The 23,305-nt window shown below is 42.1% G+C and overlaps 1 protein-coding gene across 4 annotated transcripts in view; it reads left to right on the top strand.

Annotated features, from left to right (window-relative positions):
- Positions 1-23,305, top strand: part of rad54l2 (RAD54 like 2) — a 122,578-nt gene that overhangs the window by 77,986 nt on the left and 21,287 nt on the right. For all 4 annotated transcript variants that reach the window (XM_003217632.4, XM_008105082.3, XM_062970069.1 and 1 more), the window contains 9 exons: positions 2,986-3,184; positions 6,114-6,253; positions 7,988-8,122; positions 10,205-10,437; positions 11,340-11,522; positions 11,773-11,906; positions 19,901-20,097; positions 20,873-21,215; positions 22,035-22,212. In XM_003217632.4, the coding sequence (XP_003217680.2) occupies positions 2,986-3,184; positions 6,114-6,253; positions 7,988-8,122; positions 10,205-10,437; positions 11,340-11,522; positions 11,773-11,906; positions 19,901-20,097; positions 20,873-21,215; positions 22,035-22,212 (1,742 nt within the window). The remainder of the gene's footprint in view (positions 1-2,985; positions 3,185-6,113; positions 6,254-7,987; positions 8,123-10,204; positions 10,438-11,339; positions 11,523-11,772; positions 11,907-19,900; positions 20,098-20,872; positions 21,216-22,034; positions 22,213-23,305) is intronic.

The following is a 23,305-nucleotide window of genomic DNA, read 5'->3' as shown; positions in this document are numbered from 1 at the left end:
TAACCATGCTGAAGAAAAAGTCTGTTTACTCAAATAAAATGTTATAAGCTCTCAGTTAAGTTAAACACGTACAAAACATTCTGACCTATATTTTAAAACATTCTACTGATAAAAGATGCCAGCTATCATGGCAAAGTAAAAATTCAAAGAACAAGTGTGACATATTTAATTTGAAAATAATGTTTGCTCTTCATTGGTGAATTTGTTGGAATGTCATAGCCTTTTGTTGCTTATTTGTTGCTACTGTGCATTTTTGTAAGAATACAAATTAAAGTTAATTTAATTGCTTGTTTGGGAGAAACCTTGAGCTTCCAAGCCAGAGTCCCCCCATGCTATTAAATAATGACTAAGTTCATTCTACTAGCAGACTATTCATTAATCTTAAATCATTAAATGTACCCTTTCCATAAAACCTGGAGAGCCTTCCAGCCTAACATTCGTCAGACAACCATGTGCTTCTCTACTGTTGCTGGTAATTACGGTATATAACCCATTTGATCAATCCCAGTTTTTGCAAGATTAATTCCCTATACACCCAAATGGTACTTGTAGGTGTATTAACTTGTGTTAGTTTGCTGTGATCTCAAGGATTCTGAGGAATTATGGTCAACATGGCAACAGATTGGAGAAAGTTATATAAAACATAATATGTATCTCCTCTGTTTTTCCTTTTCTATCTTTTTTCATCTGTGATGGTTAAGTACAGTCCTGCAAGCATAAATTGCAAGTTCTTTGTTCAAGTTGTGTCATACTTACTATGATCTAGTAAACCTAAATTCAACCTGTATCATCTGCATTGGGTCATGTTGGAGCTGGTGTCTTAAATCAGGAGGTAGTAACCAAAATATATGGCATTGACAATGCTGCTACAATGTACAATACTGTACCATGTTATAAAAAGATTTATTGATGGTCTACATTGGAGCAGAGAAGCATGTAATGTGAGATTTTTAAAGGAAATATGAATGTTGATTGGTGATATTTGGTATGTCTTCGGATTTGGCTTGTTTGAAAATCCTTATTAGTTATGGGACACACACTGCTCTCGCAGTTTCTATGGCACAGTTGATAGGTGTTGCTGGGACAACTGGGTGAGGCAGGACAGACAGTTCTTACATTGTATTTGTGCAGAAAAGAGATGTTAAAGAGTGTGTGTGTGTGTGTGTGTGTGTGTGTGTGTGTGTGTTTATGACTTTAATAAGCCACATTACTAGGAAGAACAAATATAAACATTTGGAAAAATATCTTATAGAAATGACAGGATTTACAAAGAAGGAAAATGGTTTGCATGAGTATTGTGTGGCTGCTCTTTGTATATGTTGAGGCCACAGAAAAAGATCCCATCCCAAATTGAAAGAAAATTAGTTGAGACAAATGGAGGAGAGTGTGCAGAATAAATGAGGCATGTACATGAAAATTAGGGGATCAGTCCTTCTTTCCTTTCCTTTCCTTCTTTTCTTTTTTTTTTTCTTTTTTCTTTTCTTTTCTTTTCTTTTCTTTTCTTGGCAATCTTGCCAAGACCCAACATTTTGTTTGCCTGCCTTTGTTTGTTTTGCTTATTTATTTTTCTGTAAAGATGCATAAAAGCAACCTAAAGATGTATTCAAGGGTGTGTGTGTCTACACAGTGACTGTTTGTCACTAACATTTGATTTTGCATCCCCACGGTATTCTGCCTGAACTATGGCTTTGTTTTTCACTCTGGGGGAAGTCACTGGTTTAATGACTCATCCTGCAGAATTCAGTCACGTGTGCTGCTGGTGTTGCTTCATACTGCCCTATTTTATCCAGTCTTTTGATCTAGTTATATAAGAGTGAATGAAGGGAGAAAGCCATGGATGTAAAATTGCTGTGTATAGCATTACCAAATCCTGGTTGAGTTGATGCATTATGGAAATGAGACTGAACATGGACAGCAGAGTTCTGTCTGAGAAAATCAGAGAAGTTAGTTTCTATTCCCAGTCCTGGGATTCCTTGGGGTAAATGAGTGTAATGGTCTTGGGCTTGCTTGTTGTGACATCTCTGTTTCCACATGCTTCCCTAAAGGCCCTGTCTGTACTAGAAATGTATCAAGTTCACAGTGTGACTGAGCTTGTGCTTCAAGCAGAAGGGAGAGAAACAGAATGAGAGAGGTCATTCTTGGTTCAGCTACACTTGTTGCTTACTGGAATATAAAATAGCACAGCGATAGCTGCTGTTCATATTTTGTTCATGTCTCCTCAATGTTTTGTCACAACAGAAAAATGTTATAAGTCTGTAGAGAAAGGATTTTTGGCATATAGCAGCACATTGACAGATAGAGATCAGCATTTGTTTTGTCTTCTTTCACCACATCTGGACACACACTAATATTGAATTGTTGAGACAGGACTTGCTGCCATGGAGGATAATGTTGTGCTATGACTGTAATGTCTGTCAAATGATAGGAGGTAGAGGTGGGAAGGAAGGATACAATTATCATTGAGGAGTAAATAAGGGCACATTAAGTAACCATCTCATTCCCAACCATGTGGAGATTTTCCTTGTATGAAATGGCATGACTTTTAAAATTAGGTGAATAGGAAACTGTGATTTCCCCATGTCCCTCTGTAAAAGAAAGCAAACCATAAAAGCAAGGGAACTGTACAAAGAATACATGTCTGTGATTACCCTGGCATGCTTTGTTTCTTGTCACAGTGAGTTTGTGTGCTGCATTTTGTTCATTTATAGTAAGCATGTCACAGAAATGCACACATCTTAGTTGGTGTTAAAATGCCCATATTTTTCTTATCAAAGGGTAGGTTGACATATACAGAGTAGAGAAGTTTAGTTTGTTACCAGAATTACTGTTAATCATCTGCAAAGTAAGTTTGGAATCTTTCAAACATGTAAATAAATGTGGCTGATCTGATCAAGAAGTCAGTTGGTTTGTTTATCTGATGAACTATAAAAAGAAAGTGACTTATGGTTAGTTTTATGCAACATTATTCTTCTTCTGTCATTTCAGACAAGTCCCATGAAGTGGGGTTCAACAGTGATCCTGTCCAACATGGTGAAGATGGGGAATGGCAGCGCTCTACTTCAACTACCTCATCTCAGAGCGAACAGGCAGAGAAACAGTTGCAGAACCAGCACAAGAGCCTGGCCTCTGAGGACACCAAAAAGAAGAGGGCTCAGAAACCTTCTCACATGAGGAGGAACATCAGGTGAACAGCAGTTTTAACAAACAATAAGATTTGAATTTTTGGAGAGTTTAATTATTATTGCCAGGCTACTAACAACTTGTTTTCCTTAGATCTATGTTTACGATTATGTGTTCATGAGATACTACAGTAGATACTACAGTAGAAACGAAGTGGAGTGTCTTTGGTGGTTAGGATAAAAAATACTCCAATGGTTTCAGCATTTTTTTCAACAATTAAAAATGTAGAAAACACATGGCTCAATAAATAAACACTATGATGGTTAATACAGGCTTCCATTAGATATTTTTTAAATGAGCATGATCTTATGTTCCATGAACCAAGCAAAAAGACATCAATAAGACCTGAACATTTTAACAGTTTAAACTTAATTTCAGGATTTTATTCAGAGCCCAAAAACACACAATATTCCAGACAAGGAGTGGAAGACTAGGCATGTGAACTCAAGAGAATGTGCTATCCTCTGTTTGAATGCAGCTCCCATCATCCCTAGCCAACATAGCCAATATGAAAACATGAAGCCTGTCCAACAACACTTGGACTGCTGCACATTTCCCACCCACTCACTATTCTTTGTCTATTTTTTTTTGTCTTGAATAACTTATTTGTAGGTGAGTATTCTGCCAGTGGCAACATGAGGTTGTCTGATTAGTTCCAGCACTTGGGTCCTATATATCCTTGTTGTGGATAATAATAATAATAATAATAATAATAATAATAATAATAATAATAATAATAATAACGTTTCCCGGATTTCAGCACCACCCCTCGATGGGTGCCACCTTGTTGTGGTGGTGGTGGTGGTGGGGGCTTAACTACTCCAAGGATGCTGAGAGCTGTGCTGGCGGTAGTGTAACTACCGGCAGGTCCAATCAAGCCAGAGAAATCTCAGTTGAGGAATGGAACTAAGAGCACCTAACCCATTAGCATTATGGAGAAAAAAACCAAAACAAGGTCTATACTGGCTCGGTCGTCGCCCAGGATAAAAAGGACAGTGGTAGATGCTGCTGATTCTGGACATCCATCGACAAGTGGGCTACAGAATCAAAATACAAATGAACAGTCATAGAAGCGGCAGAAATATACAATGCCAGAAAACCGCTCAGTTATGAAATGCTATTACAAATCAGAACCTCAGAAGTGTGGATAATAATAATAATAATAATAAGTAGTAGTAGTAGTAGTAGTAGTAGTAATAATAGTAATAGTGGAGCCCCTGGTGGCACAATGGGTTAAACCCTTGTGCCAGCAGGACTGCTGACTGTCAGGTCAGCAGTTTGAATCCAGCGAGAGTGGGCGAGCTCCCTCTGTCAGCTCCAGCTCCCCATTTGGGGTCATGAGAGAAGCCCCCCACAAGGATGGTAAAAACTTCAAAACATCTGGGTGTCCCCTGGGCAACGTCCTTGCAGATGGCCAATTCTCTCACACCAGAAGCGAGTTGCAGTTTTTAAGTTGCTGCTGACATGAAATACAAAAAAGGAGTAATAGTATCCTGTCTTTCTCCTAATAATAGGGCTCAAGGCAGCTTACAACATGTATAACATTAACAATACTTTATAAGTTAAAACATTAAACTTTAAAATGCATTAAATACATTCTATAAAACAGTTTTGAAACCAGCACCATGTAGCATTAAAAGCCCAAGGTTTATCAGTCCCCGAGTTACAAACACCTGACTTACAAACTACTCATAGTTAAGAATGAAGGTGAGACAACAGGAAGTGAGAGAAATCTATCATTAGAAAGAGGAATTCACTCCTGAAAGTTATCATGGGGAAAAGGTGTCTCCACTGTAACTTTATAATCAATCCTTGTTTCTACAACAAGCCAATTTTTTCAAAATCCAATTACCACAGAGACAGAAAGTGAGGTGAAATCTTCTGAATAGGGGCATAGAGAGCAAAACAAACACCACATGGGTATTCTCTGTTTCTTGTGCTATATATATCAGAAGTTACATTTTAAAAATATACCTGTTCAACTTACATACAAATTCAACTTAAAAACAAACCTGCAGAACCTATCTTGTTTGTAACTTAGGGATTACCTGTATATGAAAGCCTGGAAACACAAAAATGTTTTGGCTTGCCGTCAGTAAGAGACCAAAGATAGGGCTATCTTCGTCTCTCTGGAGAGGGAGTTCCAAAGTCTGGGAGCAGCCATTGAGAAAGCCCTCTCCTTGTTCTTGCAAACCAAACCTTAGAAGGTGGTCGGGCAGAGAAAAGGGCTTCTCCAGATGATTCCAGAGTTCTGCTGGGTTCATGCAGGGGAATATGGTCCTTCAAATAACCTAATTTATAGCTCAAAACCAACACTTCAGATTGTGCCTGGAAACAAATAGATAGCCAATGCAGCTGTTGTAATGGGGGTTGTCTGCTCCCTGTAGACAGGTCTAGTTAACAATCTGGCCACAACTCTTTGGACCAAATGAAGTTTTTGAGCACTTTTCAAAGGCGGCCCCATTTCGAGTGCATTAAAATAATTCAAATGGGATGTAACGAAGGCATGTACCACCATGGCCAGATCCGACTTGTCCAAGAATGGGCCAGTTGACACACTATCTTTTAAATGCAAAGTGCTACTGGTCACTGCAGAAACTGAGGTCCTCCAGTTGCAGAGCTATATTCAGGAATACTGCCAAACTGAGAAGCTTTGTTTTAAGATACAATAGTGCTGGTCCATGCTTATAAGCAACACATTGATTGCTTTTCTCTTCTGGCTCTAGCTAAACATTTTTAAAATCTTGAGAACACACTGTATTAACCTGTCACACCAGTCCCTACTTCTTTTTCTTCAGTTATAAAAGTGAATTGCCTCAGCTGAATGCCCAAATATGGTAATTTTGGACCTTTTCAAGCTAGGATTCCATTTTTATTTCCTCCTTGTGAAACCAAAGTGATTGGAATAACATATTTTCTGTTTGTATGTTTAGAAAACTACTGCGAGAGGACCAGTTGGAAGCTGTGACAAAAGCGGCCCAGCAGGAAGAACTGGAAAGAAGGAAACGGCTTGAGCAGCAAAGGAAAGATTATCAAGCCAGCATCCCTACAGTACCCATAGAGTTTCTCCCAGGTAAACAATACACATGGCCAGGGCTGTAGTGGGGGGTGGTGGTGGTTAAAAGTCCAACCCCCTGAAATGTGTCAGGTAAAAAAAACCTGGTTTACCCATAAATTGGTTAACCAGTTAAAATTCATGAGTAAACCGAGTTTGGGGGGGGGGGTGAATCCTTGCCCGCCCCCCGGCTACGGCCCTGCACACAGCGTTAAACCAAAACCCAACTGAAGATCTGAAAATCAAATCCTTTTAATATTGTCTGTATGAGGCATGGGCAAACTTCGACCCTCCAGGTGTTTTGGACTTCAACTCCCACAATTCCTAATGGGCGGTAAACTGGCTGGGGTTTCAGGTAACTGAATTCCAAAACATCTGAAGGGCCAAAGTTTGCCCATGCCCGGTCTATATGCTATGTATGGGCTGAAATCTTACATAGCTCTGCAAAGGCAGTTCAACACCAAGCTGCTGTTCTTTACTAGTTTGGAAGTGATTCAGACCATGAGAAGCAACTGGTCTCAGTTTTGTCAGGGGAAGAAATCAGAGTGCACTCTCACATGGAGTGCATGTACCTTTTCCTTCCACAGAGCCAAGAGCAACTGGATCTCAATGGTCAAAATTGCCTCTTCCTTCCCTCCCATCCCCACTGACAAGTGAAGGCAGCAGAGGTCCTCCCATGGCTTTAATATTTAATATATATAATACACCATTTATAGAATGAATTGTTTCTTAATATTAAAAGTAACTAGTGAAGGATTATTTAAAAATATAATAAAATTTATAGCTCGTATTCTTCATTCTCTCCTTGCTGTGCTTTGTCGGCAGGCAAATACCTTTTTATTCAGAAAGGCTTTTGAAACAGAAAGTTTTAAAAGTGTGGACATAGGATACTATATTGTTTTAACGGAATTGTTTTAAAGAGCTTTTTATCTTTTTGAATAACATTTTCTTTTTACTGAAGCGTGAATTGCTTTAATAATGTACATGGTTTAATTCTACTTTAATATTCACTTTTTATGTTTTTAAATGTATTGTTTTAAATGATGAGCTGCTTTGAGTTTCAGTTTTGGGGGATAATAGTACTGCTTGTAGTAGTAGTTGTAATGATATCAAAATTATTATTCATTACCAGATACATTTCTGTATGATTTTTAAAGCTTATCAATAATTGTGAATATTCCATTAAAAGATACCTATTTCTTTTGGTTCTGTGATATCCGGTCTCTCTACTCTTAAATAAGTGTTGGGGTGGCAGCCAAGGAATGCAAACCTTATACTATGGTTTCAATACATGTGTTCTTTTTGTCATTACTATCCATAATAAATACCAAGTAATGCAGGTTGTATTTCAGAGGAACTGGCAAATGTACCGCCATTAAAAAAACTATATGAAATTTATGGGGGTCACCATAATTTCACATGTGACTTGAAAGCAAGTACACATACATTCCTAACAGTACTTTATTTTCTCCCTTAAGAAAAGCAACTCTACAAAAGGCTGAAATATTACTGATTTTAGAGAAGCAGTATATGTTATCTATAATATGTAAGCGGTTTTCTTGCTTCTTGGCAGGGGGTTGGACTGGACGGCCCACAAGGTCTTTTCCAATTCTATGATTCTATGATTTTATGATTCTATTACATGTATATACTTAAAAAGAAGTGAAATCCATCAGGGCCTAGGAAAGTTATCTGATTTTGTTGTTGTTTTCTCATTCTGCTGTGGTTACCTTGTTTATTATTTTGGTTTAGAGGAGATTGCTTTAAGAACAGCGGAGGTTGCGCAGCTTCCCCCTCAAGTGTTAGCTGAAGAAGTCATCTGCCTAGACAGCACCAGCAGTGGCAGCGAGGATGATTGTAAGGGAAGGCTCCATGGCATGAAAGATGGTAAGAATGGGTGGTAACTTCTTTGACATCCCAAGCTCGTGGTCTACTCAACAGTACCTCTGGATATCAGTCTTCACAATAAAGTATAGTTTTATGAACTTTTTAAAAGAATGCATTGGTATAATGAGGGCTTATCTTTGCAATTTTATTCGAAGTGCTCATGTCAAAGTTGTCCTTTGTGTCATAAGGTGTTTTTCTTAAAGATGAGCAGCTTGGGTTATGTGTTTATTACAGTGTGTCAAGGAGAATAAATGTGATGATTTAAATATATACATATATTTTTAAAATTCAATGCAACTTCTGTTTTATTGGATTTTTAATCTTTTTGGGAAAAGCTAGGGCAAAGTATTACACTTTTCACTTCAATCACATTTAAAGTAAACAGTTTATACGAAAATTCAATACAAACATGCTATTTGAATGTCCACTTAAAAGTATGCTTTAACATTTTTTTAAAGGAAGCAGGGGATCTAGAGGCCAAATGGTCTTAAGTCAGGGTGAGCAATACATAGGAGTAGAGATCATTTGTACCAGAACATGTTGGTGCCCCTAAAGTGACATGATGTCACTTCCGAAAATAGGCCCCAAATTGTTTTTTATTTTTTAAAGGTCCTAGGGCTTTGGGTGCCTATTTTGGTTAAAATGTGAATGATTTGCTTATTATTCCTAATAAACTGATGCAGCATCCATAGCTTTATACAGATAATATATTTTATATTTCTGTTTCTACATTAATAAAAATAAAGTTTTCTTTAAAATTTTGCACTCTTAGTTGTAGTTTGTTTTACTGGGCTGTACATTAATATATGCTAGTCTATATATTTGCACAATTGTTTTAAAAGAATGGAAGAAGTATCAGGAAAAACTTGATTTAAATGGTGATTTAAATTAGGGTGTTTCTTGATTATCTAAATCTGTATTGAAAAAGGCCTTTGCACAACTAAGACTCGTCCGCCAGCTGCGACCGTACCTCGTGAAATCAGATCTGACCATGGGGTCCATGCCTTGGTTACCTCCAGATTGGATTATTGCAACGCTCTCTACATTGGGCTGCCCCTGAAGATGGCCCGGAAACTACAATTGGTCCAGTGCTTGGCAGCCAGATTATTAACTGGAGTGAATTATAGGGTGTGGTCTACCCCCGTGTAGCTCCATTGGCTTCCGTTTATTTTCTGAGCCCAATTCAAGGTGCAGGTTATTACCTATAAAGCCCTAAACGGCTTGGGACCCACCTACCTTCGTAATTGAATTTCCCCCTATGAACCTGCACATTCTCTTCGATTGTCGGGGTAGGTCCTCCTCTCGATCCCACCACCTTCACAATCACGGTTGGTGGGGACGAGGGAGAGGGCATTCTCCATGGTGGCCCCCCAGCTCTGGAACTCACTCCCTAAGGAGATTAGGCAAGCCCCTACCCTTCTAATCTTTAGGAAGTCCCTAAAAACCTGGCTCTTCCGACAGGCCTTTGGTGAATGAGCCTTGCCCTCAAGTTAGGGCTTGTCCTGGTGATCAATAATATATCTGTTGCACTTTATTCTATTCCTTCAGTTGGTAATAGTTCCCATGTTTACCTCATCCTTAGCCCCTTATCAATGATAACAGTCTCAGGTTACTTACTTCTTTTTGTTTACATTCCTCACTGCATGCACTTTATGGCCCAGTCATTTTTATGCGTGTTTCATGTTTTTATCCAACCCATGTTTTATTGATATATTTTATTGATATGTTTTATTGATTTGCTTTACTTTGATGTGGTTTTTTTTTACAATGACTGTTATTATTTGGGCTTGGCCCCATGTAAGCTGCCCTGAGTCCCTTCGGGGAGATGGAGGCGGGGTATAAAAATAAAGTTGTTGTTGTTGTTGTTGTTGTTGTTGTTGTTGTTGTTGTTATTTAAATAGGTGCCTTTAGTATGTGTGTGTGTTGGGACTGCTGTTTTGCTACAAAGTTATTGTTGACTGGTAACATCATAATCTCATTTTATCCACATCCTTAGTATTTTATATACTAAGTATATAAGTATAGCCAGTTTATAAGCATAGAAAACACTGTGACGATCTCCCATATCTGGTTGTCTTGTAGAAGTGATAGAGCTAAGCTCTGGAGAAGATGAAGCTCTCCAGATTGTAGATAGCAGTGATTCTGGCAATGAGGGGGATGAAGATGGTACAGAAGAGAGCAGTGGTGCCCATGTGAATGATGCTCTAAATCAGTTGGATGCTTCGGGGCAAGTCATTGTCAACATCAACCATCCGCCAAATGAAGAGGACATTTATCTGGCTCCTCAACTTGCACGGGCAGTAAAACCTCATCAGGTACTGGAGATTTGGAGCCTAGACCCAGAAGGATTTCAGTAATGTCGATTTATACACTTGATTCCTGGACTGATTTTTCCAACATGAGCTTGCTTCTGTTTTGAGATCTTCTGAGAAGGCCCATCTCTCTTTCCACTGTCCTCAAATAGAAACAGGGCAGAGGACCTTCTCAGTGGTTGTTCCCAAGCTGAGGAACTCTCTACTTTAGAGAAGATAGACTGGACAATCTTGCTATCCTTCTGTAGGCAGGTGAACAGTTTTTTTTTTAATTTCAGCAAGGCTATTAGGACTGATTGTGCAGGGAGAGAGGCCTTTCATAAAGGGAAATATTGTCTATATATGCTTTAGAGGTTGCCTTTTAATAGTCATGCTTTTATCTGCTTTTAATTCAATTGATAGTTTAATTACACAGCCCAACTAAAAAGAAATCTCGATGTCTTGATTTTTATACCTGTGTCTAGGGTTTTTTTTGGGTGCTAATCCAGAAAATTGCATTGGATAGATTGCATCAACTCTAGTTTCTTAGATATGGGTATTATGACTTTCTATGGATGAGCAGATGGAGACTAGTATATGGCGTATGCATTTCAAAAACTACAGCTGATAGGGAAAAACTGGTGTCATTTTTGGAACCAGCAGGTCAAATATACCCAGAAACAGACTAACATTTGAGGCACCAAAATGTGTGTTGGACAATATTATAATGCAAGATATTTATTATGTAAACTTTTAGATGTACTTGGTTTAACTTGCATAAACTGCATTGAATTCTGAACTGAGATCAGGGTGAGATACAATAATAATAGCAAAAGCCACAGTAATTATTATGTAGCATCTTCATACTTTGTAATCTGTTCTGTTCCCATTTGTATCTCTTTATTATTATTTTTTACTATTTCTAGATTGGTGGCATCCGCTTCCTATATGATAATCTGGTGGAGTCTTTGGATAGATTTAAAACCAGCAGTGGGTTCGGCTGTATCTTAGCTCATAGCATGGGACTGGGCAAGACCCTCCAAGTCATCTCTTTTTTGGATGTACTCTTCCGGCATATTGAAGCAAAAACTGTACTGGCCATTGTTCCTGTAAGTAGTTTGATGAAAGTGTTTATGCAACTCGGTGTTGGTGACAGTAAGAATGTGTAAGCAAATTCTGACATGTCTTGATTTCTGTCATTCCAATACTTCTGTGAAGCAGGCGTACTTGATACCTTCTGGGTTTTTTTGTCTCCCTTCTCCAATTTATCTGAGGACTAGCTAGAATTTTATTCACTCCCAGAAGCAGTTTCATTGTGATGTGTTCCCATTCCTTCCTTCCTCTCCACTTGTTTTATAGGTAAATACTCTTCAGAACTGGTTAGCAGAATTTAACATGTGGCTTCCAGCATCAGAAGCCCTTCCTGCTGATTATGACCCAAAAGAAATGCAGCCTCGTACATTTAAAGTCCACATCTTGAATGATGAACACAAGTAAGTGGGATTGAAACCTTCACACTTGCTACTTCTGTTGTGGTCACTTTTGCATCCAGCATTTTGGCCCTGGAAAGAACCTCAAAGCAGATTCTCCTATATGTGAAAAAACAATAAATATAGTAGCTAAAATTGTCAAGAAGTTATCATTTATAAAATAACTCTTTTAGCTTGCTACTTCAAACTTTTCTTAAATTGACCTATCCTTAGTTACCCACCAAGGGCTAAAAATGTGAAGCGTATGAACTTCTATAGCACCCCTCAAATGAATAAATTTCATAGATGCCTTACACTGGAAGTTCTTTGGCCACCCCAAAATTAATGGAAGCCAACTGTGATGCTTCAGTGCCAGTGTAGTACAGTTGCTAAGACTAGCCCTATATCTTAACCCTGTCCTTCCCCCCCCCCCCCCAACTCAGTCATTTTGATGCATAATTTACTGCAGACATGCTGCTGTTATCCAATTCCAGAGCTTGTCAAGACCCAGGCTGCAGAGCACCAATAACCATACACAGAGGCCAGAATCTATCTAATATCTTTATTGAAGGAGTATATAAAGTTAATAAAAACAAGTGTAGAAAATAGTCCAGAATTAGACCTTTCAGGAAAGGTCAAAATTAGTCCAAAGAAACAATGTCCAATATGGATTATTAAGGTCCAAAGTTGTAATCCAATAACCGAAACACTCACTTTGCCAGGCAAAGTGAGGGGAGATGACAAGGTCCTTTAGTCCATAAACTTGAGCAAGGCTAGGAAATAACTTGATACTTGAAACAAGGCTTAAAACGTGGAACAAGGTAAATAGGAACAAGAACAAGGTCCGTGGAATAACTTGGTAAGATCCGTGGAACAAGGCAAGGATTGGTCCTGGGAAACAAGGCAAAGTCCGTAGATAAACAAAGGCTGGGAAGCAAGGCGAAGGCTGGATAGCAAGGCAAGGCTTGAGCAGGAGCGAGGCTTGAATCGGAGCGCGCTGTCCAGACACAACTCGCTCCGTAGGCTGACGAATTGACTCCGCGAAGTTACTACGCGGGTAAAACGCCTATATAGAGTTTAACTTTCCCACCGAAGCAGTTCTCTGGGAATCAGAAACGAAAGCTAAACTCTGAGACCAGATGTTAAACTCCTTAAAGATTCTCACGAGAAGCAGTCTTAATTGGCTACATTCTTAGCTGCAATCCTCGCACTCCTGCGCGAAGCTGATTCCAAACTTCTCTGTTGTTTACAAAACTCCCGGCGCAAGAACACGGGAGAAGTAGGCTCTGGGCTTGTTTGACATACTTCTGGGAGACAACTTTCTTGCAGGTGCAAGGTTCCCAGATCTGCCTGGGAAAGATCTGGCTGAGAGGAATCCAGTTCAGACTGGGAAGGTAAAAAACCCAAGTTTTCATCTTCATCAGGAATTACAATGTCCTGAGCAGGACTACAAGGCCCATGGGTCATCACACTATCCCCCTCCTCAAGGCCCCTCCCAAACTGGGGCCCTCTCCCCGAGGCGCGAGGTCGCGGCTTGGCGGGATAGGTCTGATGAAAGCGACGGGTTAGCTCAGGAGCATGGACTGTGGAGGCGTCTTCCCAAGAGCGTTCCTCAGGGCCAAAACCCACCCAGTCAATGAGATATTGTAGGCGGCGGCGGTGAAAGCGAGAATCCAAAATGTCCTCAACCTCGAACTCCTCCTCCCCATTCATCAAAACAGGAGGGGGGGCCGGTTGGTCTGTATCAGGACGCACACCATCCGCCGGAAGGAGCAGGGAACGGTGAAACACTGGGTGAATGCGCATTGAACGCGGAAGTTGGAGTTTGAAAGTCACGGGGTTTAATTGCGCCACCACTGGATAGGGGCCAATGAAACGGGCATCTAACTTCCGGCAAGGGCGGTGGGAGGGCAGAAAGCGAGTGGACAGAAAAACCCGATCTCCTACCTTGATTTCGGGGCCCGGCTGGCGGTGTTTGTCAGCGTGGTGTTTATAGTCCTCCTTGGCTTGGTCCAGTTGCTGGAGCAAAAGTTGTTGCACCGCTGTGAGTTCCTGCAGCCAATCCTCTGCTGCGGGAACTTCTGAAGTTTCAATGACAGGGGGAAAGAAACGTGGATGGAAGCCGTAGTTTGCAAAGAACGGCGTTTCTTTTGTAGAAGCTTGAACTCCATTGTTGTAGGCAAACTCAGACAGTGGTAACAGAGAAGCCCAATTGTCCTGTTGGTAGTTTACATAACAGCGAAGATACTGCTCCAAAGTGGCATTGGTGCGCTCCGTTTGCCCATCTGTTTGGGGATGATGAGCTGAAGATAAGCGAGAGTCTATGCCCAATAGTTTTTGTAGCGCCTTCCAAAAACGAGAGGTGAATTGAGATCCACGGTCTGTGACTAAACTCTTGGGCAATCCATGTAGTCTGAAAATATGTTGAAGGAATAGATCCGCAGTCTCTTTGGCCGTGGGGAGGCCTTCGCAGGGAATGAAATGGGCTAACTTGGTGAAAAGGTCCACCACCACTAAGATCGTGGTGAATCCACAGGAAGGTGGTAAGTCAGTGATGAAATCCGCAGAAATTATTTCCCATGGGCGAGATGGGGTAGGAAGGGGGTGTAAAAGCCCTGAGGGCTTCTCCCTTCTTATCTTGGAGCGCTGGCATACTGGGCAGGTGTTGACATATTTTTCCACATCCTTGCGGATCTTGGGCCACCAAAAATCCCTTAGGATCAGATGCATGGTTTTAAATAGTCCGAAGTGTCCTGCTGGTTTGCAATCATGACACAGACGAAGCGCTTTTTCCCTGCCCGGTCCGGGTGGGATATAAACATGATTTCTATAGCAAAGCAGCCCATCCTTAAGCGAAAAGGGAAAATGCAGACCTTGGCGAAGTTGGTCCTGCGCCCAGGCATCTGCTTGCTGACTAGCCCTGATTTCTTGAGCACAGAGGGGTCCTGGAGTAGAGGAAGTTGAACCAATGGGAATGGATTTGGTGTTCCCCACTGTGAGCGTGGCAAAGTTCCCGGGTTGTAATAGTTGGGATTCAAAGGTCTCTTTGCGTCCTGCAGCGTATTCCGGTTTACGTGACAGGGCGTCTGCTTGCTTGGTCTGGGCTGGGGTCACATAATGAATCTGGAAGTTAAAACGTTCAAAGAATAAAGCCCAACGTTGCTGCCTCTGATTTAGTTTGCGGGCAGTTCTTAGATGTTCTAGATTACGATGATCAGTGTGGACTTCAATGGGAAATTTGGCCCCTTCTAGCCAATGTCTCCAAGTTTCAAAGGCTGCCTTGATGGCCAGTAGTTCTTTTTCCCAAATGGTGTAATTTCTCTCTGGTGTGGTTAGTTGACGAGAGTAAAAGGCACAGGGATGGAGGTGATCTCCCACCGGTTGTAAGAGTACAGCCCCAATTGCCACATCAGAGGCGTCCGCTTGCACAACAAAAGGGGTTCCAGGATTTGGGTGCTGTAGAATTGGCTGGGAGGTGAATAGTTTCTTTAGTTGCTGGAACCCTTTCTCTGCTTGATCAGTCCAGCGGAAAGGCTGCTTTCCACGGATGCAGCTAGTGATGGGGTCGGACCAGCGGGCAAAATCTGGAATGAACTTGCGGTAATAGTTCGCGAACCCCAAGAAACGCTGCACCTCTTTCTTGTTAGTTGGCGCCCGCCATTCCAATACTGCTGAAACCTTGGCTGGATCCATGGAAAGCCCTAGAGGCGAGATGCGGTAACCAAGGAAATCTACCTCTTGTAGATCAAAGGCGCATTTTTCCAGCTTGGCATAAAGTCCATGATCCCGCAATCGTTGTAACACCATTTTGACGTGGTTCTCATGTTCTGATTGTGATCTAGAAAACACCAAAAAATCGTCCAGGTAGATTATCAAGAACCTGTCTAGATAGTCCTGAAAAATGTCATTGACAAAATGCTGGAACGTTGCGGGAGCTCCGCATAAACCGAAATTCATAACTCGGGACTCGAATAATCCGAATTTGGTCTGGAAGGCGGTCTTCCACTCGTCCCCTTCCCTGATGCGAACTAAGTTGTAAGCCCCCCGAAGATCCAGCTTGGTGTAAACCTTGGCTCCTCGAAGCCGATCCAGTAGATCCGAGATTAAGGGCAGGGGATAGCTGTTCCGCTTGGTGATATTGTTCAATGCTCTGTAGTCCACCACCAAGCGTAGTTCCCCTGACTTCTTCTTCACAAACATCACTGGGGAGGCGGCTGGGGATTGAGAGGGTCTGATGAATCCCTTGCGAAGGTTTGTCTCTATGAATTCCCTGAGAGCTTCTTGCTCTGGTTCAGTCAGGGAGTAGAGATGCCCTCGCGGGATCGGGGCCCCCTCCACCAAGTCAATGGCACAGTCATAAGGTCTATGTGGGGGTAATTTTTCGGCTTCTTTCTCATTGAATACATCCCAATACTCGGAGTACTTCTTTGGCAAGGTGATGATGGGCTCGGTGTCTGTGGCATGGCAGACCTTGGCTACGAGGCAATGGTTTTGGCAGTACGGTGAAGCAAACTGCAGTTCTCTGTTGGACCAGGAGATGTTAGGGTCGTGGAGAGTCAGCCATGGAATTCCCAAAATCACAGGGAAATGGGGAACCTCGGTAACAAAGAAGGAAATCTCTTCCATATGTTCCCTTATCCACATCCTGGTGGGTTCCGACCACTGACTTACGGGGCCCGTCTTGAGGGGGCGGCCGTCTATGGCTTGCACCACACGGGCATTCTTGAAATCATGATATTGTAATCCCAGAGAGTCGGCATACTCTCTATCAATGAAATTGTTGGTAGCTCCAGAGTCTATCATGGCGTGGATCATGACGGGTCCCCTTTTTGCTGACCATAATGTGACCACGAGAAGGAACAGGACCCCGGTTGGCGGCTCTTGAATGGATTTTTTGACCGGGTTGGCGAGCCTCTCTACACCCGGTCGTTGGCTTCCCCCGCCGGCTGTGTGCCAGTCGGCTCAGACGCCTTCGTCTCCGTGGAGGACGCCGCCGCAAGACGGGCGGCAGGCTTCCCTTTGGCTGGGCACTCTCTGGCGAAGTGGCCCCCGTTCCCGCAGTACCAACAGAGGTTTAAGCGTTGACGACGGGCCTTCTCGGCGGCATCTAGTCTGGGACGCACATTGCCCAACTGCCTCGGCACCTCCTCGCCTCCTCTGGGGTATGGGGTTGGCGGTGGGGGTCTCCACACTGGACGTGGCTGAACGCTGGCGGGAGCGGGGGGTTTTGCCCCGGCTCTACTGCCCTGGCCTCGAACCCACTGTTTCCTGTTGGCAATCATGACTTCAGCCCGTAAACATTGATCAATGAGTGCCTCGAGGGTCTGGGGAGGATCCACCTTGGAGATTTCTTCCAGCATTTCAATGTTGAGACCCTCCCGGAATTGTCCTCTGAGGGCTACATCGTTCCAGCCGGTGTTGTGGGCCAGCACTCGGAACTCGGCTATATACTGAGACATAGGTCTGTCTCCTTGGAAAAGGCGACGGAGTTTGTGACCGGCTGCCTCCAAATTGTCCTCGATTCCCCAAGTCTCCTTGAGGTGGTCCAAGAAGTGTTGCGCTGATCTTAGGTGTGGAGAGGCTTGGTCGAACAGTGCCGTCGCCCAATTGGCCGCTGGCCCGTCTAGAAGACTGTAAACCCACGCCACTTTGATGTCTTCTTGGGGAAACTCGGCATCACGGGCCTCTAGATAAGCTTGACATTGGCGACGGAAAACATGAACCTTAGAAGCTTCTCCAGTAAACTTGGTAGGCAACGCCATGGCCGGGAGGCGGATTCCGCGCTCCCGCAAGCCCTTTATTTCTCCATCCTGGGCGTTGAGTCTGTCGCGGATGCGATCCACTTCGTCCTTGCTGATGGTGTAGCTCAGTGGCTGCCCACCGGGCACGGTTCCGGTAGACATTCTGGCCGAGGTTAATTGGTGCTTAGGGTGGCGGAGTCAAACTGTCAAGACCCAGGCTGCAGAGCACCAATAACCATACACAGAGGCCAGAATCTATCTAATATCTTTATTGAAGGAGTATATAAAGTTAATAAAAACAAGTGTAGAAAATAGTCCAGAATTAGACCTTTCAGGAAAGGTCAAAATTAGTCCAAAGAAACAATGTCCAATATGGATTATTAAGGTCCAAAGTTGTAATCCAATAACCGAAACACTCACTTTGCCAGGCAAAGTGAGGGGAGATGACAAGGTCCTTTAGTCCATAAACTTGAGCAAGGCTAGGAAATAACTTGATACTTGAAACAAGGCTTAAAACGTGGAACAAGGTAAATAGGAACAAGAACAAGGTCCGTGGAATAACTTGGTAAGATCCGTGGAACAAGGCAAGGATTGGTCCTGGGAAACAAGGCAAAGTCCGTAGATAAACAAAGGCTGGGAAGCAAGGCGAAGGCTGGATAGCAAGGCAAGGCTTGAGCAGGAGCGAGGCTTGAATCGGAGCGCGCTGTCCAGACACAACTCGCTCCGTAGGCTGACGAATTGACTCCGCGAAGTTACTACGCGGGTAAAACGCCTATATAGAGTTTAACTTTCCCACCGAAGCAGTTCTCTGGGAATCAGAAACGAAAGCTAAACTCTGAGACCAGATGTTAAACTCCTTAAAGATTCTCACGAGAAGCAGTCTTAATTGGCTACATTCTTAGCTGCAATCCTCGCACTCCTGCGCGAAGCTGATTCCAAACTTCTCTGTTGTTTACAAAACTCCCGGCGCAAGAACACGGGAGAAGTAGGCTCTGGGCTTGTTTGACATACTTCTGGGAGACAACTTTCTTGCAGGTGCAAGGTTCCCAGATCTGCCTGGGAAAGATCTGGCTGAGAGGAATCCAGTTCAGACTGGGAAGGTAAAAAACCCAAGTTTTCATCTTCATCAGGAATTACAATGTCCTGAGCAGGACTACAAGGCCCATGGGTCATCACAGAGCTCTATATTTCTCCAGCCTCCTTTCATCTTCCTCCCACTACTGATGCTACTTTAAAAAACCTTTTCTTTTGGACAGAGGATGAGGAGGAAATGAGGGACTGGGGACATAAAAAGCATTTGTAAAAAGGATCCTCTAATCTCAGAGGCTTTGTGAACTGAGCTCTTCCTTTAGAGCAGTGGTTCTCAACCTGTGTGTCCACAGGCGTTTTGGCCTGCAACTCCCAGAAATCCCAGCCAGTTTACTAGCTGATAGGATTTCTGGAAGTTGAAGGCTAAAACATCTGGGAACCCACAAGTTGAGAACAACTGCTTCAGAGTAAACTTGGAACAAGACTTAAAGTTATATTCACCTTTGTTACTGGAATGGTAGTAAAAAGATTAAATCATCTGCCTCTTCCTTAGGTAGCCATTATCCAAGCTCCCCTGTACTTGTCGGGAAGCAACTTGAAAGTGTTGAACTTCCTTCATAATTACTTTCTCTTAAATGTGAAAAAGTATATTTTTGCTTATTTGCTCCTAATCATGCATATCTGAGACATTTGTTCATTAATCAAATTAATTCCCATTGCCATATATACCAGTTGAATTGTGATGGCAAAGGGTCTCAGAATGTGAGATCAACTTTTGTAAAGAGGCTGCAGCCTGTCAGTGAGCATATATGTTCTTTCCTTATTGCTACAATTGTATTTTTAGTCGTGTTGATAATTAATATATCAGATCATATCCACTCTAGCAGTTAGCACAGCAGAAGTAGTGCTGACCATTGACTCTTTGGTTGGGGCGGGGGGGAATGAGTTAAAATGTAGTTCTGTTAGTGTTGACAGGCTTAGGCTGTTTTCCTTAAGATCTGTACACCCATATGACTTTGCCTTCCCTCTTTGGTTTTGGCCTACCTTACCCAGTCAGACAGAACTGCGAGGTGACCCTTAAATTTATATGTTAATGATACTTCAGGATGTTTGAATTATTGCAAGCCTTGCTGTGACAGCAAGGCTTTGTTTTACATTGTTTTAATATTGATTTATTTGGCTGGTTTTCCCTCTATCAGAAGCATTATCCCATTTTTGGGTTGTTTTATCTTGATCTGTTTCTTTAAGGACAACAGCAGCACGTGCCAAAGTGGTAACTGACTGGGTGACGGATGGTGGTGTGTTGCTGATGGGCTATGAGATGTACCGCCTCCTTTCACTGAAGAAATCCTTTGCTGTAGGAAGAAAGAAGAAAAGTAAAAAGCAGACTGGCCCTGTCATCATTGATCTGGATGAAGAAGACCGTCAACAAGAACTTTTAAAAGGTGAGGAGCCAGTGGTTTCCTCCCAAAAACTTGTTTTCATTTCACTTTTAAGAGATACTATTTTTGTTAAGAGGTGGTTATATTGACTAATATTTGTACCCTGACAAAGGGACACAAGTCTCTTCAGTCCTGTCAGTAAGATGATTAATAAAGTAAGACAAAATCTCCCTTTTCTAACGAAATTATTTGATCAGTATGATAGTTATATAACTCCAGTATGATCCCTGTACTCAGTGTAGATATATTTCAAGATCCCCTGTGGGTGCCCGAAACCACAGATAATAGTGAACCCTATACTTTGACTATACTTTAGCTGGAAGTACACCATAGAATTGCACTTGAAGACATAGGGAGAGGATATTTTTTTGGAACTTGGGTAAGTGAAACTGTGGATATTGAGTCTATGGATAAGGGGATCATACTGTAGGATTCATTGGCAGTTTTGCCAATATATATTTTATATAGTGTGTCTCTTTCTTTATAGATTTATATTCATTGCTCCAAAAATCTATACTAATTTTACTGTTGCTTTTTCATGATGTTTTATAATAGTAATTTTAAATAAGATTTCCACTGTAACATATAAATCTCAGTTAGAAGGGCGCTGTCATTCTGCAACTAGTGTTCTCTTTCTGGAGCCATTTACCCTGAAATTTATTCATGAATTCTAAGTTCTCCAGTCTTGTTTTCCCAAATGTTTTATTACATTTTTCACAATTCTTTTAAATTTTTCTTAATAGAGTAGATTCTATCATTTTCTGCTTTCCTTCATCAGGAATTGAGAAGGCCTTGTCCCGACCTGGGCCAGACGTGGTCATCTGTGATGAGGGGCACCGGATAAAGAATTGCCATGCTAGCACCTCTCAGGCCTTGAAGAACATCCGATCTCGACGGCGGGTGGTACTAACTGGCTATCCTCTGCAAAACAACCTCATTGAGTACTGGTGTATGGTGGACTTTGTCCGCCCTGACTTTCTAGGTACCCGGCAGGAGTTCAGTAACATGTTTGAGCGTCCCATTCTGAACGGACAGTGTATTGACAGTACGCCGCAGGATGTTCGTCTCATGAGGTATCGCAGTCACGTCCTGCATAGCCTGCTGGAAGGATTTGTACAAAGGTGAGGATGCTACATCAGATTCCTATCACTGTAGATTGTCCAATAAGTCATACTTCTGGATAGTGGCTGGATATGTTGGTGAATTGAAGTTCTGAGTAATAGATTCAGTTACTACAATCTAAAGAACTGTTCTGGCTTTGGTGGAAGCCACTATGTCACAGAAATCGGGCTCTGTTTACCAAAATATTATTTAAAAGGCCAAATTAGCCTTGATTTTTAGATACACTTGCTCTACAATTAAACACAGGCAAGTTTTAAGGGATAACCACTGTTTCCATAGGTGGCCTGTCTGATGAATTCATCTTGTGAGTTGAAACGTGATCCTTGGGAACCATTTCAGGCTGTATGAGATGATGCGGTGTCCAGCACACAAAAGTCATCTCTAACACTATCATTCTGATGTATGTTTAATTTAATCTAGCACCATAGCATGAATAATAGCATGTTTTGTAATATTTTGTATCAGCGTATACAAATACATCGTAAGTATTGCGAGTTAAATATCAATGGTATAGATATAATCTTTAACAGGTCAAAAATCAGAGGAATGGATATAACCAAACACAAAGTTGGTTTGGTTAGCAACAAGTTGAGAGCTGTCTTGTGATGTACCTGGGTAAAGCACTATCCACTTGTGTAAAGCTCATTCTTGTAAACCTGTCAGTACTTCTGTTAATGACCATAGGTAAATTAAGGTGAACTCCGTTTTCTCAATTCTTAACAGAAGGTCAGGAATGTGATTCTTTCCCCTAAAGTCTGCTGCAGAAGCTCTAGATAAGAGATCCTTTCCTGATCTTCGTTTCCATGTTGCTTCTGTAGGAGAGGACACAATGTGTTGAAAGTTCAACTTCCATCGAAGGAAGAACATGTTATCTTAGTGCGTTTGTCAAAGATCCAGCGGGCTCTTTACACTGAGTTCATGAACCGGTTTCGTGATGCAGGCAACAGTGGTTGGCTGGGACTGAACCCACTGAAAGCTTTCTGTGTCTGTTGTAAGGTATGTACAACCCCCCCCCCCAATAAATACCAGGATGATTTATTGATTGATTTATAGAATGTATGCCCCTTTTTTTCCTAGGATGGAAAAAGGTATCTTCCAAAAGTTCAAAACAAGATTAAATTAAAATCACATTTTACAAAACATAAAAAATTAAATAACAAAGTATAACAATCCATATGTCATTATGTATTAGAACGCATTTAATTACAATAAAAGGATTATGAGTTGAGTGGAAAGGTCAGAAGAGTTATTAGTGGGATAACTTTGACTATTTTCTGTTTTTGTTGAGTAATATTTCTGTTTTGTGTGCAACTTCATTACTAGTCTTGTGCTTTCGGGGTAAACCTTGTCCTGTTTTGTGTCCTGGCTTTCGTTGGGGCCCCCGCTCCATTTTCAAGAGCCTCCTGAAATCAGGAGGATTTTTTTCGGATTGGGGACCCAACATTCGGACCATCATGGAGGAGGGCTTCCTACCCACTGGCTCTCCTTCCTGGTATTCTTCTTACATGGCACCTGCTGTTGCTCCTCTGGAGTAAGAGGCGCTTAACTGCAGGCATGCTCAGGGCCTGCCTGACATCTTGCCAGCCGCCACACACACCCCGCCACACTCTCCAAGAGTGTATGTGTGGCAGGCCCTGCAGGCAGGCCCAAAGTGTGCCTACAGCCTAGGTAGCTCCAGGCCTGCCTACATGCAGGCAAGGAGGCAGTTTCAATTTGACATAAATGGAAGCTTTCAAGTTGAGCAGATTTCTGTGGAAGACACGAAAGAAACGGAATAAATGGAAGGAACAAATTTCACACACATTACTATTCATTACTGCTTGCCATGGTTGAGTCTTTGCATTGGACAACTACAAAGTTATAGATTGGGGATGGCAAATGTATAAGTCTGCGTTACACACATATCCCAGGGACCTTGGAGGACACACTCCCCACCCCACATCAGAAAATTGGCTCCAAATGCCTCTAAGGGACATGGAAGCATGTTCACCATGTTTTGCAGCCTTCTGGGACCCTTTGGGGACTTTATGTGACAAAACATTAGGGGGAGCATTCACGCTTGCCTCAAACAGACAAGTGTTCTTTCTCC

The sequence above is a fragment of the Anolis carolinensis genome, chromosome 2, assembly GCF_035594765.1.
Source record: "Anolis carolinensis isolate JA03-04 chromosome 2, rAnoCar3.1.pri, whole genome shotgun sequence".
Lineage (NCBI taxonomy): Eukaryota > Metazoa > Chordata > Lepidosauria > Squamata > Dactyloidae > Anolis > Anolis carolinensis.
The sequence above is the reverse complement of the archived record's forward strand: the minus strand, read 5'-3'. Positions and strand labels throughout refer to the sequence as shown.